General features: G+C 39.5%; 1 protein-coding gene across 4 annotated transcripts in view; it reads right to left on the bottom strand.

The window, feature by feature from the left end:
* The window catches only part of mllt10 (MLLT10 histone lysine methyltransferase DOT1L cofactor), an 87,551-nt gene that overhangs the window by 24,028 nt on the left and 47,087 nt on the right, over window positions 1–16,436 (bottom strand). For all 4 annotated transcript variants that reach the window (XM_057824239.1, XM_057824238.1, XM_057824241.1 and 1 more), the window contains 2 exons: window positions 7,631–7,785; window positions 21–138 (listed from right to left, as the gene is read on the bottom strand). In XM_057824239.1, coding sequence (XP_057680222.1) covers window positions 21–138; window positions 7,631–7,785 — 273 coding nt within the window. The remainder of the gene's footprint in view (window positions 1–20; window positions 139–7,630; window positions 7,786–16,436) is intronic.

Raw genomic sequence — 16,436 nt, 5'->3', positions numbered from 1 at the left:
CACATGGGTCAGCTCCGTACCTGCGGGCGAGGCCTCCGACTGGGCGATGAGCGCTGCCATGGCGGAGTTTGGATTCAGACGGTTCCCAAACATATGTGAGGGGGCCAAGTTGAATACCGACCCTGGAAGGCCGCTTACCTGATGACGAGAGGAACAGAAACAGCAATATCAGCGGCAAAATCAATGCTTACCCATGTTTTTCTTTTGTAATACAGTTTCTTCAGAGTGGCTACAGAAATTGCTACAAATTCTCATGCTCCTACAGACCTCCCAATCCTCTTGAAGAAACAATACACACGCCGCGTTATCTGAAATGATTTTGACAACTTGGCCAACAGCCTGGGCTTTTGACAGACAGTAGGGCTACTTGGACTAGAGCAGGAGGAAACCTATTCACCGTAGCTAGACACCAGCATGTGTCACATTACAAACACTTATCTACAAATCAAACAGTTTAGTTAATCATTAACAATCATGTTTCTGACAAGGTAATTAAACAATAATGCAGCGTCTGCTTGGGGTAAAAAGTGGGAAGGATGACAAGCAGTAGGTGTTCAACAAACTCCAGAGCGACGTTTCAAAACCTAAACCCTCTACAAAATTATTTTAAACTCATGGTAAAATGTTTATATCAATATACAGTAGGGGTGTAACGCTACACAAAAGTCTCGGTTCGGTACGTACCTTGGTTTTGAGTTCACGGTTCGGTTCATTTTCGGGACAGTAAGAAAACAAAATGCAAAATATAAATGTGCTAGTTGTTTAGTACACACTTTTGTGCTTTCAACAATAGGAACATTAGCCTATACAAAGCTAGAATTCTGCTCAAAAAGTAGCGGGTATTTAAAGATAATAATCCAACAACAATTTGCCTTTCAGACCCCGCGTATTGGTCAGTTTTCTTTCTGAAAGAAAGAAGAAAAAGATTTTAACATGTATTTTACAAATGAAATGCCTCAATGAATCATTTTTTTTTCTTATGAACGGTTTTCAAAAGCTTTATTGGTGGATTTTCTCAAGTTAAAGCGCCACACAGAAATTAATAAATTTAATTGTGTAAGCAGGATCTGTGTATTATTCTTATTAATTAATTACAGGTGTCTTAGCTCATTGCGTGCGTCGCGTTGAGTCGCTTCTGGGACGCGTCTAACACACGGCCGCACTGCGACTGGTGTGCATTGGCTGATTGACTTTAACGCCCGCGTTTCACTGCGTTCTCGCGGCGGCCACGTTGTCGTGCCGTTGACCTTTCTGGGTTATATACTGTCCTACCGTGTTGGTCCTCATTATAGTAGAGAAGACAGAGTAAAGATAATCTACACAAAGAAACTGTAACACGATCGACTCACAGTCTCGAAAAGTAAGGGTTACATTATGTCAGAAACTCGTTCGGTACGCCTCCGTTCCGAACCGAGCACCCCGTACCGAAATGGTTCAATACAAATACATGTACCGTTACACCCTTAATATACAGTGATCCCTTGTTTTTCCACGGTTAATGGTGACCCTCACACCTGCGAAAAGCGAAAATCTGTGAAGCTAGACGCAGAGCATATTTACATAAAAAAAAAAAAAAAAAATTGTGTGTGTGTTCAATGTGTCTACAGGTAGTCCCCGGAAAATGAACAAATTCCGTTCCTATGCTAGGGATGTGAACTGAATTTCCGCGAAAGTCAAAATTACCCCTACAAAATAACTTCAAAAGTCCAAAAGTATTGCATTTTGTTTAATGATGGAAGATACACTTCCCTCTGGTGGCAGTGTTAGGCCTGGTGACATGGATAAAGAACTGCTGCGCTCTATGTTTGCCCCACATAAAGTTGTAAGTTGTTTCAGCAAATATATGTTTGTGTATGCATTTGTAATTAAGTTCACAGCTACAGTTTGTGGAGTTTCGTGTGAGCAATTTGCTATGAGAATCGTAACTACGTTAGCAGTTGTAGCATTTAAGATAGCAGATTTTTGTTTGGCAAATTTAATCCACTAAATTGACATATTGATTAGACTAGATGGACGTTTGAATACAAATTGTTCTGTGTCAAGTGTTTTATTGGTAAAATGCGTGTCGTTTTCAACATAAGTGTACATATGTGTTACAGCTTTACAAATTGTCAAAAGTGAAGTTAAAAGCTTCATAAAGCACAATTGCCTTGTTTTAGTGTCTGTAAAGCTGAACAACTTTACGTTTAGTGAGTACAGAACACGTCATAACAGAAAAGTAAAAAAATAAGATACTGTGAGGTACAATAAGGTACTGTTTATACGACAATTATTTTTTTTTTTTTAATGACTGGAGACAAAATGGCGGAAGAGACTCCGGCGTCGTAAAGTCGACATTGCGCGAGTAGAGTACGTCGTAACCTTGGGACTGCCTGTATTAAGCTGTCCAAGTCCTAAAGTAGCAAAGCAGCACCAGAGTGTCACACTACCACCATGCACCATGTTTGACAGTTTTCTGGAAAGTAGGATCTAGGTGCACATTTTGGAGATCTACAGACCAATTTTACTTCTTTTTTTTTTTTTTTCCCCCAGGGCTGGAGGTAATCGGGCTATTCACAATTTACCAAGAAGGGGCAATTTCTTTTTCACACAGGGCTAAATTGTTTTGTATCAGTATTTTAAAATTGCATTAAATGCATAATGCTCATGCATTATCATTGGCTGATATGAACATTTGTTTGATGACCATAATCAGTGAAGTGATGGTGTTTATTTCCCTCTCTGATAGGACCAATAGTGTTTGTTGGAGCCATTGCGAGGTTCCCTCCCCTCTTGTCATTCTCCGCCCTCTTGCACAAAACCCCACCCTTTTGCTCCATGGACCTTATTTGGGAAATACCTTAATTGGATTAAACTATGCATCAGAAAAACTTTGTCAGCATTGTGTCAGTTCTCCGATGGGCTTTGGTCTCATGTGTGGAATAGAACATAAAGACGCGGTGTCGGGATATTGTTTTTATTTGCGTCGTCATGAAAGTTGGATGATATTAGGATTAAATTTTAGGATGAAGTGGAATATCAGATTCTGGATTGTTTCAATTTAAACAAGGATGATGGAAAAAAATTTGAATGATTTATTTTCATTTAAACAGGGGTGTGAAGACTTTTTATATCCGCTTTACTCACTTACCCAACTGCGTTAGGCCTATTAAATCAATAACGCTGCAATTTAAAATACAGTGAAATTAATGTCATTTTGAATGGATGCATTTTTCTAATTAATAAAACAATGTAGTTCACCAGCATGTCGTAAATTCTGTTCTTTTTATTATTTAAAAGACCATGATATCGGTATACAGTGGGGAAAATAAGTATTTAGTCAACCACTAATTGTGCAAATTCTCCCACTTGAAAATATTAGAGAGGCCTGTAATTGTCAACATATGTAAACCTCAACCATTAGAGACAGAATGTGGAAAAATAACCCAGAAAATCACATTGAAAGTCCGTGTTGCCCAACGACAGCCCCAAAACATCACTGCTCTAGAGGAGATCTGCATAGAGGAATGGGCCAGCTCAGCTCATTTTTCATGTTCCTTATCCAATTACTCGTTTATTCGAACTAACTAGTTCATCGATTAATCGACTACAAAAATAATCGATAGCTGCAGCCCTACTTTAATTTGATATATAATTTAACATTTTTAGTAAACCTCGACTAAATCTAGACAAAGACAAACATGTTTTGAGATGACTAAAATATGACTTACACTAATAGGCATTATCGTCCAAAAATCTAAGAAGAAAATTTAAAAGGGCTGCCAAAAACAACACTGGTCTGATATTTCCATCTTTTCGATGATCTTGAACATTAAAGTGAGGAAACTATGCAAAGACTCATTTTTCACGGCACTATACATCTGCTCACATTCATAATGTCGTTTGAGAGGAGAATGCCATTATCTCCTATTACTAATTTAACATGAAATATGGAAAACAAGCTGGAAAAATCCCATTCCTCAATCCATTTTGCTTTCACTGAAATTAATACAGATTTTTTTCCTCACGACCCATCCTCCTCTTCCTATATTCCTTCCTCCTTCCCACCGACATTCATTTTTCATTGACATTCATTTTTCATTCAAAGATACTCTCCTTCTTTCTATCCCAGGCCGACAGCCAATAGCAGGCAGTCAGGAACGATCTAGTGGACTGAAAATAACAAATGGCCTTGGCCCATCTTTACTGCTGTTGGAATTCTTAAGTTCACTTTTTGAATGTGTGTGTGGCAAATGCACAGTTTTCCCTATCTCTTTACTCAATTCTTCCACCATGTAGACATAGCAAATAACCGTAGTCTCCAATGCTTCCCGAGGCCTCCTGTCCTTTTCGGAAGGAGCAGCAAGGTACTGGCTAAGATATATGTCAGGCCTGAAAAACCCAAGTCAGCCTCAACACGCACGCACTTTCTAGTGCCCCTTCCATCCCTACTGTAGTGCTTGTCAGATGTCATTACATCACAGGACAAGAGAGGGAGAGTTCGCGAGCGAGAGAGACAGATGAATCGGGAGGGGGTAAAAGGGAAGGTGGAGGGGGAGAAAGGGTTGATGTGTGAACGAGCGGCAGCGAGCAAAAGAGAGGTGGTGAGGGGACACGGGAGAAAAATGGATTTGGGTGGAAACTGACAGAAAATTCTCTCGGAGGACATTTTGAAAAGAAGGACACTGAGGTCAGTGACTACAGATTAGCCCCCCCTCGGCACTCCCTTTTCCTCCTTTATTGGGCAATTAAATGGTGCTTCAAAAAAAGTTACCAAAACAACATGAGCTCAATTTTTGAATGGAAAAAAAACGTTGATAATACATAGGGTTTCCCCTACAAATAAAAGATTGTGGTGCACTGCCACACCAAAATATATATTTTAAATATTTAAAGATACATTTTAATTTAGAATTTAACAATATATCTAAATGAATATAGAAATAGCTCATTATTTGCGCACTATTTGCCAGAAGTCATCTGAAATAGCATGTCAAATACAAATTGGTCCTTTAGACCAGGGGTCCCCAACCTTTTTTGCACCACGGACCGGTGTGATTTGGGTCTTTTTTTCACGGACCGGTGTCCTGTCAAATTTTGCACCCTTATAAAATTTTGCTCCCAAAGCTTTTGTGGCGGTGAAAAAAAGCCCTCTTTTATATTCAGTTGGACTCTCAATGTTATCCAATGGTGCTAAAAAACTATTTACATCACAAACATACATGTGCAACACGGAAATGGCGTAAATTAATGCTTAACGACACGGCGAAGTCGTTAAGTGAGAGGGCTACGTGCAGCTGTTGTGTGCGCCTAACATGGCAAACGTAAGTTAATATTCCTTTCTTTAAAGAAAGTTTGTAGTGTGTACTTAGGAATCGCTGCATTCGCGGTCCTTTTTACCATTACGCGCATGCCAACTTTGTCAGAACACCGGCAGTGTGCGGCAGAAAAATACAGCAAATATAAAATAGCATTTGTTTTTAGCCCCGTCCTGTTAAGTGCAGGGAAAAAATACAACTCACCCGGCTGAATCAGTGGGAGGCCTGAGTTTGTTTCGTTGAGACGAGATGGTCCCGAAATGGGAGAGTGAGAGAAGCTAGCATCACAAATACACGATGTTGGAAATTGTAGCACAGTTTTCAGCGCGCTCCTAGCGATGTCAGGATATTTCTAAATGACTTTAATCCAGAACTTCGGTAGAGTTGTTGTCTCAAATGTACATTTAAGTTGCCGTGATTTGCGATCTCTACAAGCTGATATTCCTGTTCCACAGACATGCTCGAATCACTCGATTTATTCTCATACGGGTCACGAATTCACTCCTTTGCAGTTCGTGGGTCTTTAGTGATTGGGAAGTAGAATAAATTTTGTTTTCTTTGAGGTTGTAGGCACATCTTCTGGCTCGTCAGGTTCCCTTTTCCCCGTAAAAAGTCTGTCCAAAGACGTCTGTTATTCAGTCATTCTAGTGTGGGGGCTAATTATTGTGCGCTAGCTTAAATGCTATAGAATTCTAATGTTTACAACAATTGGCCAACTTGCATAGCAAAAGTCCACTAGCTTAAATGTTATATAACAATTGGCTAATTTGCATAGCAATTGGCTAATTTTTGCTTTGTTGCAATTGACTCGCTTGCGTAGCAAAAGTCCGCTCGCTATAATGCTATGTAATGCTAATGTTTACAACAATTGGCTAAGTTGCATAGCAAAAGTCCGTTAGCTGATTGTTATATAGCATTTAAACTAACTTGCATAGCAATTGGCTAATTGTTGCATTGTTGCAATTGGCTAACTTCCATAGCATATGTCCACTACCTTATATGCTATATAATGCTAATGTTTACAACAATTGGCTAATTTGCCTAGCAAAAGTCTGCTAGTTTAAATGCTATATAATGCTAATGTTTACAACAATTGGCTAACTTGCATAGCAAAAGTCCACTATCTTAAATGCTATATAACAACTGGCTAACTTGGATAGCAAAAGTCCGCTAGCTTAAATGCTACATAATGCTAATGTTTACAACAAGTGGTTAATTTGCATAGCAAAAGTTGCCGAGCTTAAATGCCACATAAAAAAAAAAAAATGGCTAACCTGCATTGCAATTGGCCAATTGTTACAACTGGCTAACTTGCATAGCAAAAGACCGCTAGCTTAAATGCTATATAATGCTAATGTTTACAACAACTGACTAACTTGAAAGGCAAATGTCCGCTAGCCTAAATGCCATATAATGCTGATGTGTCAAATAGACTTGGCTAACTTGCATAGCAAAAATCCGCTAGCTTAATTGCTATATAACAATTGGCTAACTTGCATAGCAACTGGCTAATTGTTGCATTGCTGCAATTGGCAAACTTGCATGGCAAAAGTCCACTAGCTTAAATGGAATATAATGCTAATGTTTACAACAATTGGCTAACTTTCATAGCAAAAGTTTACAAGATTGTTTCTAGTGCGCACCAGAAACTATGTATTGTGCACGAGAAACAATGTGGTGCACATCCGATTGCTTAAATTTATTCTATATCTGTCGATATCTTTAGGGCCTCCGTAGGTTTCAATGGACAACTTGTAATTTAAAAAAAACTTCAAATAAAATTCCTAACACAGAATTTTGCACTTACTGCAATCACCAATGCGCCAATTACTTATGAAAGTATGTAGCCCAGCTAGCGACAAAAGGTTGTTTGATGATTAAATAATTTTTCTACAAGAGTACTAAGCATTCCTTCACTTTAGTCAGGATTTTAAAAAAGCATCACTTTACATTACAAGAATTTTCCCCATGAAGGCCAAGGGAAATTGACTGGCAAGCAACATAGGTGCTAAAAGAAATTCTGTTTAAATGCGAAGACCTCTGCTATCAGCTGCCCGATAACTCACTGAGAATAGACAATTCACACAAGGTCAGCACGCGTGTGCCTCACGTAACTAACGTACCGTACAGAGAGATTTACTCTTTAAGACATTTAATTAGTGAGTGGTGGTTTATTTGCATTTCTGCAGTTAATCTACACTTCATGGTGAAGATGTTGGCCCGACAGAGGGTGGTGAATAAACTCCGCCTGCGTGTTTTTGAATGCCCAAGAGCCAAAAAGAAGGATAAGTGCGCTCGGGTGTCGTCGGTGCGGCTCTTGTGTTCGAACTCACGTGTGTGGCGGCCGTGCTGGTCAGGGGTGCGGTGGCGGTGAAGGGTGAAGGAGGGGCCAGTGAAGGCGTGGGCTGCGGTTGGTCAGAGGTGACGCCGCCCATGGCGATGGCTCCGGGCCCCGATAATGACGACCCGTCGCCACAGGAGAAAACACCTGTGAACAGCCAGGAAAAAGCTTTTTTTTTTCACAGCTGACACAGTTAACATTTGTATTCATCCTTTACACTGGACACTGACTTTATACACATTATTATTTATGAAATTTATACAAATTCTCTTATGAATATGTGATATTCTAGTTTTTATTAAATGGAAACTTGATCAAAAGTAATAGTAAGTAGAGCCAGGTGGTATACCGAAAATTTACTGTTACCGAAATTCTTCACGATGACCGACATAAGTTTAACCATGTCGGTAAATTCGGTAATTTAATAAAACAAAAAACTATAGTCTTTTCATCCCACTTTGACTCTGTGTTGTTTGGATATGTTTATTCCCCTTTAAGTGGTTATCAGGATATCAAACAGAAGCCCGGTAGGCTAACGCTAGCGGCTAACGCTACAAGCAATTGTGATGGAGTGTGGCTTAAGGGAGCTACACCAAACTTTCACCTGACATTAAGTAGACTCTTGGCGGCATCCAGACGGGCTTTCACCTGCTTTCCTCCCAGGTTCTCACAATTTTAGGAGAGGGTGCTTTCTACTGGTAGCCAGGCCACAGGCTAACGCTAGCTGATGCTATAAAATTAACGTTACGGAGTCAGATAGCGGCATTGAGCATGGACTGCATGTAGCAATTAGTATGTCGCGTTATTTTGTATCTTTGTGTGTGTGTGTGATTTCTTTGATATATTTTATGAGGGTAAAGAATTCAGCATAAATTATAATGCAGCAGTGAAGCCTATAATATGACCGTTCAACGGCCACAGATATTTTTCTGTATGTGCTTGCTTCATTCTGTGTCATTACTGCCATGATAAAATCTTAAACGTTTCATTGGCAAAAGAGCAATATAGCTTTAATGTGTGTGTGTCCGTGTGGGGGGTGGATGTGAGCGTGCATGTATTAAAAAATGCTCTGGGTAAAAAAAAAAACCTGAAACCTTGAAGTAAACACTTGCGTTGAGTAATTATATCACATCAGCCATTAACAATAGGCTGTCTGTTTGAAGTGTTTTGTTCAAACTATACAACATGTTTGCACAGTCGTCGTATTGATAATGTTGTACATTGTTCAAGTCATGCAAGCTGTTATAAATGTTTATACTTGAATTCTTATGGTTTACAAGAATTTTTTATTTGTATTTTACGCATTGATTCAGATTTTCAAATCATATAACAGGCCGCTTGGGCAAATTTATCGTTATTTATCGTCATTTATCGTTATCGCCCAGACCTAATAGTATGTAGGAATAGTTTTATATGTCCTAGAATATATTCCGCATCACATTAAATGTTCCTAATAAGATTACTCGATTATTCAAATAACTAATTGATAAATTAATCGATTACTTTAAATAATCGATAGCTGCAGCCCCACCTGATTCCCATTTTTTTAAAGTCATGTCACAACATTAAAAAAAAAAAAAAAAATTCAAATAAACTATACCTCTACAACCCTCATTCGTTTATCTCAGCCTACCTTGCCACTAGAGGTGTGCGAAATTTCCGATTCTTACGTTATTCGCGATTCGGCCGTGGAAGATTCGAGAACGATTCACAAACATCCATATTCCGATTATTGAAATATGTCAAGTAGAGCGGAAGTAAAACACACTCAGCTCGCCGTGCAGTCTTCGGGACGCAATGAGGAACGGAGCGAGAGTAGCTAAACATCATGCTTCTCATTACCCGGCCCCTCGAGTAATGCCAATGCTCAACTCACGGCTCTAGCTCAACTCATGCCGCGAGATAAAAAAACAACAACATACCTGACTTCTGCCGACAGCTGCTACAAAGTATGTCCACATAATGGTACGGTAGATATCATATTTATATAGGAATAGATGCAAAATAGACTCGGTGTCGTTAGCAGCACATGTACAGTAATCTAGATGAGGGCGTTAGTAAACGGCCGCCATCTTAAAGCAGTAGACTTCCCTGCAAGGCTGTTGTAGCGAACCTTCCGAGCGAACCTAATGAACTTTTTAGCTAAAATACTCCTAAATCGGTAAAATATTGACTTGAATCTATCTTTGAAAGTTTTAAAACTTTCACATGTCGAAAGTAGACAACAGGGAAATTATGGAATAACGGGGGCAATTTTAACAACTTTAACGGTTGATTCACCACATTAAATTAATTGAATGTAGTTTAAAGCTGCTGATACAGAATGGGGATTTGAGTATATTATTTATTGTTTTTAACTGTTAACTTGATACTGAAATAGTAGTTTATTTAAGCCTGCGAGGCTTGTTTTTTGTTATACAGTTTTTGTAATTAATGTACAAAACATTAAAATCAGCTAATAGCGGGGGGGGGGGGGGTAATCAATAATCCATTTATAATTGAATCGTAGCCTCTGAATCGTAATCGAATCATTAGGTGCCCAAAGATTCCCACCTCTACTTGCCACTCCCACACATGCTCGCACGCAAACACCAGCGCTCAGCCACTAACCGGGGATAAACCATGCCCCAGCCCCCTCTGACCCCAGCAGAGGTGCTGGTAGGGGGGGGGGGGAGAGGGCCCCTCAGTCCCACAAAAGCCTGAATGGCTCAGGGCAGCATACATTCACTGGAGGAACAAGAGATCTTTGTGCCAAGAGGGAAGAAGAGAGATGATGAGGGGGTGCGGAGCGCTATCTATACACTACATGGGCCTACATACTATTTATAACACTTTGTAATATGCAATAGAAAAATGGATACGCAAAAGATGGGCTGCAGTCACTCAGAGGGCATGTTCTCCTGCGAGATGTTCAGCCGCTGGATGAGAGGCCAAACCGACAATTTATTAGTTTTCTTCACGTCAACTATGAAAAGCTTTTTGCGTGCATTGAAGCACTAAAAAAAGATGACATTGTGCCAAAGTGTGAACAGCTCAAGGTTCATTCAAACATTAATGTTTGTTTATTAAGCCAAATGGTAGTTTCTGATTTTGCCATTCCGTCCGGGAAAAATTTGTTTATAGAAAAGCTAAACTGACACATTGACTTCAATATTTAATGTTGGGAATTAGCGCTGCTAATCGATTAACTGGAGTAATTCCATTAGAAAAGAAGCTTCGAATCAAATTATGCTGCTTTCAAAATCCGTTTAGTTAGCGTGGCGATGTTGTGGTTTGTTTTGAAAGTGTTTGCATTTAGTTTTATTGATTTAGTTGGTTGCAATGCCTTCTAGTGGCAACAGTGAATATGACAACTAATTTAGCATGGCTGAATCCAGCCGATCCCTGTTAAGACCAACCTAAGGTTACTTTTTTTTTAGAGCAAATATGTTATTTTTATGCATTCGTAATTTAGTTTATAGGTATATTTAGCAGTTTTTGTGGAAATATGCGTTGGTACAATTTGTTAAGACTGCACTGTAAAGGAGAAGCTCCCCCCAATCTTGTTGTAGATTAGAGCCTAGTTCGGGCCTAAAAAATCCAGCCCGACCCGACACGGCCCGCTGGTATTGAGGCCCGACCCGGCCCGAGTTCGATCACTTAACTAGATTTGCAGGCCCGAGCCCGAAAAACCCGATTTTTTTTTTTTTTTTTTTTTTTTTTTTGAGTGACGCGGAAAAAACGCAGCAGCAGCAATTTATTTTCATTTCTTCGAGTTGGCAGAAAAAAACGCAAGTTTTCTTAATGTTTAAATAATCTACATATTTTTTTGAGAATTATCAAAGCATTCACACAACGAAATAACGCTGGGAAAGTTTGTTAAACATATTTCTGAGTGTGTGGGATATTGTTCTCACATGGACGCGCCTCTCTGACAAGGAAATGAAAAAGCGGCCGGCGCCACGGCGTTCGTGCACACGCACAAGCAGAAGCGCAATACAGAGAGCCTGCTCTCCAATTTTTTTTTTTTTTTTTTTAAATAATTTATTAGTCCGGCATGGCGGCCCGACCCGAACTGACCCGAACGTGAATGCTTAAAATGTGGGCCCGACCCCGGGTCGGGTCGGGTTCGGGTTCGGGTTCGGGCACAACATTTAACCTCTATTGTAGATTGCACGAAGACAATAAAAGCTATTCTATAAAAATAAATTGTTAAGGGGGAAAAAAATCAATCATGCCTCTTCTGTTTTCTTCTTTTTTCACATGTACACAAAAAACAATAAATTCAGGTCCACCCCGTATTTTCCACTTACAAAAAAAACACACACCATTCCAATTCCTGCACCCCCGCCGTCAAACATTAACCTAAGCAAAAAACGAATGTCTCAACTCTCACCACCCACCGGCACATATCTATCAAGCTAACTATCTACCCATCAGCACGGTGGAGTAAGCAGAATGATGGTGGAGGAAGGGCAGGATTCTCCCCTTTACTGCCCTGTATTAACCCCTCAGCTAAATATTTACAGTGCGAAGATGAACAAATGATTAAATATCGCAAAGCCATATCAGTACTCTTTCACACCAGTCTTGCTTATAAACGAAAGGGCTAGCGTAGCGCTGTGATATGAGGAAAAGCAAAAAATGTGCCATACACATTGAATCACAAACTACTTTTTCTGTGACAGCGCAGAACCAACTCAATGCCTCTTGATCTTAAGTCAGAAAGTAAAAAATAAATGCAAACATTGCAAATATTATGAAGGAAAAACAGACCTCATTTTTCGACTTGCGCAATTATGACCTTACGATGCCGGAGTCTCGGCCACCATTTTGTCTCCAGTCATTTTTTTCAGCTGCGTAAACAGTGCCTTATTGTACCACACAGTCTCTTAACTTTAATTTTATTAACTTGAAGTGTTCTGTCCTCACTAAACGTGAAGCTGTTCAGCTTGACCGACAGCAAAAAAAGCAATTGTGCTTTTTGAAGCTTTTTACTTCCTTCACCTAGACATTTTTTAAAGCTGTATCACACATATGTACAGTTATGTTCAAAACAACACGTATTTCAACAATAAAACACTTGACATAAAACAATTGGTGTTGAAACGTCCATCTAGTCTGATCAATATGTAAATATACGAGATTGATTTCGCCTAGGTTTCCCAACAAACGCCTATTAGTTTAAATGCTAACATATTTACAATAGTGTAACACGAATGCTTTTTTAGACCGTGACATCTCCAACGTAACGCTGAAGTGGGTCATTATAGACACGCCCTCATTTACAATCCATGTTATTTCTGCTTTTTCCCCCGGTAATCTTTAAAAAAAAAAGAACATGCCGATCAAACACTTCAGCTATGGAATTTGTGGAAACGCCTCTAGACATTACGCCATATGAAGGATGTTTTCTTCATACGTTTCCCGAAACCAAAAACTCGGAGGAAAAACTGAAGAATGGATCAACGTACACGGACATCCAAAAGACCAGTTTAACGACAGCAAGGTGAAGCCATTCAAAACATTTTGTTGGGGGCCATGGTCCTACAGAGGACGAAGAGGTAAGCCGTTTTGATATTTTTACTTATTTTTTAGGGTAGGGTTTTGCCGTTATGCTTCTGTCTGACATAAAAAAAGACAAAAGACACTACTTTTGGACTTTTTGGATAGTTATTTTGTGGAGATACTTAAAGGGTTAATTCGTGGAACAGTATTGTATTTTGTTTAATAATGGAGGATACACTGCCCTCTGGTGTCAGAATTGGGTATGGCTGGGCTGTCGTCTTGGCTTCTATGATTGAGGAACAGACTCTCGTCTGACATGGATATGGGATGGCTACCCTCTCGTTTGGCCCACATACAGCTGTAAGTTGTTTCAGCTAATATGTTTGTGTATGCATTTGTAATTAAGTTTACAGCTATAATTTGTAGAGTTGTGTGTAAGAGATTCCAGCGTTGTAAAGTCGAAATCACTTAATTCGAGTTAGGGCTGCAGCTATCGAATATTTTAGTCATCGAGTAATCGACTGAAAATTCTATCGATTAATCGAGTAATCGGATAAAACAAATATATTTTTAGGTGAAGAGCAATTATAAATATACATGAGAAAACAAGACATTTCATCTAATCTTGAACCATTTTCAGTCAATCAATGTCTTTATTTTCGATGTATATTGTAGCTAGAATTAAAAAAAAAGACTAATTCACTGCTTTCACTCAAAAAACTTTTAGATCTTATTTAAAAAAATAATAATAATAATAATATATATATATATATATTACCTAAAAATGCCGTTACGCGCCCTGTGATTGGCTGGCAACCAGTTCAGGGTGTCCCCTGCCTACTGCCCATAGTTAGCTGGGATAGGCTCCAGCACCTCCGCGACCCTCGTGAGGAAACAGCGGCATGGAAAATGAATGAATGAATGAATGCCGTTACGCTTGATAACACACATCACTTAAAAGTTAGGATTTTTTCCCACGTGTTTCAATTGAATTTCTCTTTGTGTCAAGCCATTTTTAAGTTCTAGTTAAGTTTTAAGTTAGTCTAAACTGTAAGTCCTGATAGGATTTTGAGTTTTTGCAGTGTTTAAAATAAATGTATGATACAGGCTGTACTAGAGCACATTAGGGACCAGTGCTACTTCGTGTTTTATCCAGCAATGACTGCTGAGCTAAATTTGATAGTTAGCATGATTAAGTTTTTATTTTACACCCTCATCACTCCACAATGCTATGTTATGTTAAAGCCTGTATGTAAGACACGTTAGCCACGCAACGACAGTGGTCATAATTAATTGAAACCTAGTCCTCCGCAGGGCTAACTTTACGTGAGCTAGTAGCGACAGTAACGTTAATCTTATTTATTAGCGCTTAGCGCTCTTTATTAGCGCTTAGCGCTCTACTGCTTTAAGATGGCGGCTGTTTGATAACGCTGCCCAGACGCGGCCGAGTCTGTCATTGCGCATCTAGTTCAACATACATGTGCTCTTTATGAGACGCATCAGACGCTAGCTGTTACCAACTTAGCATCGTGCGGGCTAGTATTTGGCAACGTCGGCGTCGTTTGTGGCGGCTGTCAGCTGCAGTAAGTTTTTTTTTTTCCCTTCTTCCTCTCCGCACGTGACAGCGCGTTGTCCTGCGTTAAAAGTAGTCCGAGCAAAACGTGATGCTTAGAGCTGTCAAAATAAACGATTACTCGAGGTGAATAAAATTACTCGGATCAGTTTTTAAACTCGAGTTACTCGAGTTGCTCGAGTACTCGTTTCAGCTCTAATTCGAGTACATTGTAACCCGGGGACTACCTGTACTGTGCACACTCTGAAAATTAGAGTGCCACTGCCACCCACTGCAATTACTAGCAATTACTAACAATTGATTTCAACCGCTAAAAAAAGGAAATAAAAATGGTGAGGTGGACAAAACCTGACTAACAGTCGAGTTAAAGCAAATGTTATCGTTTTATCAGCACTGAAATGCCAACAGTGTGGTTATACTTGGGTGCTTCAGTTAAATGAGATAATTAATATCTCGAAAAAGGTTGGATGTGAGAAAAAGGTAAGAGCGGGGTTAGCCGACAGACAGCAGTGATAAACAAAAAGGTGGTAATCCCGGAAGAAAGTGGAAATGTGGGATGAGAGAGCTGTACCAAACAATTTCCTCCAGCAGAGGGGAACTCCAAAGCAGTTGCCAAGCAACAGAACACAAAGAAGAAGAAAAAAGCTGGGTAGGTCCACACACACCGAAATTTCATAGCGAGAAGCCAGTTACAAAGGGTTGTCTAACTACTGTTATGTGTTATAGGTTCTTGTTCATTTCGATCTTCTGCTTAATAAAATAGGTTGACGTTTCTGTATGTTGTCATTTGGATAAAAGTTTGACAAATTTAGCAGACATGAGAGTTCAAAGAACAGAAAAATGCAACAGTGTAGCGTAATACATTAATGGCAGTATGAGTACCATGCTGAAAGGCATTTGAATGACTTCAGATATCAGTCATATAAAGAGAAAATTCCTATTTGTTAGGGCATTAAGAATCAAATGAATAATGTCAAATGTTAATTTGACCAAAATCTGGACAGAGGGGGTTCCTGCCTATAGGTGACAACTAGGCATGGGTATGAGATTCTGACGGTATAATAACCTTTAGCCAAAATATCACAGTTTCACGGTATCACAGTATTGCCATTACAGCTCAAAAATGTGTTGCTTTGAGATACAGTGGGGAGAACAAGTATTTGATACACTGCCGATTTTGCTGGTTTTCCCACTTGCAAGCCATGTAGAGGTCTGTAATTTGTATCATAAGTTCTCTTCAACTGCGAGGAACGGAATCTAATACAAAAATCCAGAAAATCACATTGCATAATTTTTAAATAATAAATTTGTATTTAACTGCATGAAATAAGTATTTGATACATTACCAACTAGTAAATATTTCGGCTCTTAGTTCTTTTTTAAGAACCCCTCCTGTTCTCCACTCATTACCGGAAGTAACTGCACCTGTTTGAATTTGTTACCTGTATAAAAGACACCTGTTCACATGCTCAAACAAACAAACTCCAACCTCTCCACAATGGCCAAGACCAAAGAGCTGTGTAAGGACATCAGGGATAAAATAATAGACCTGCACAAGGTTGGGATGGGCTACAGGAAAATAAGCAAGCAACTTGGTGAGAACGTAACAACTGTCGGAGCGATTATTAGAAAATGGAAGAAGTTCAAGTTGACGGTCAAGCTGCCTCGTTCTGGGGCTCCATGCATGATCTCACCTCGTGGGGCATCACTGATCATGAGGATCAGCCCAGAACTACAC

This window comes from Corythoichthys intestinalis, chromosome 20, assembly GCF_030265065.1.
Source record: "Corythoichthys intestinalis isolate RoL2023-P3 chromosome 20, ASM3026506v1, whole genome shotgun sequence".
Classification (NCBI taxonomy): Eukaryota; Metazoa; Chordata; class Actinopteri; order Syngnathiformes; family Syngnathidae; genus Corythoichthys; species Corythoichthys intestinalis.
Note: the sequence above shows the minus strand (reverse complement) of the source record. Positions and strands in the feature narration are given on the sequence as shown.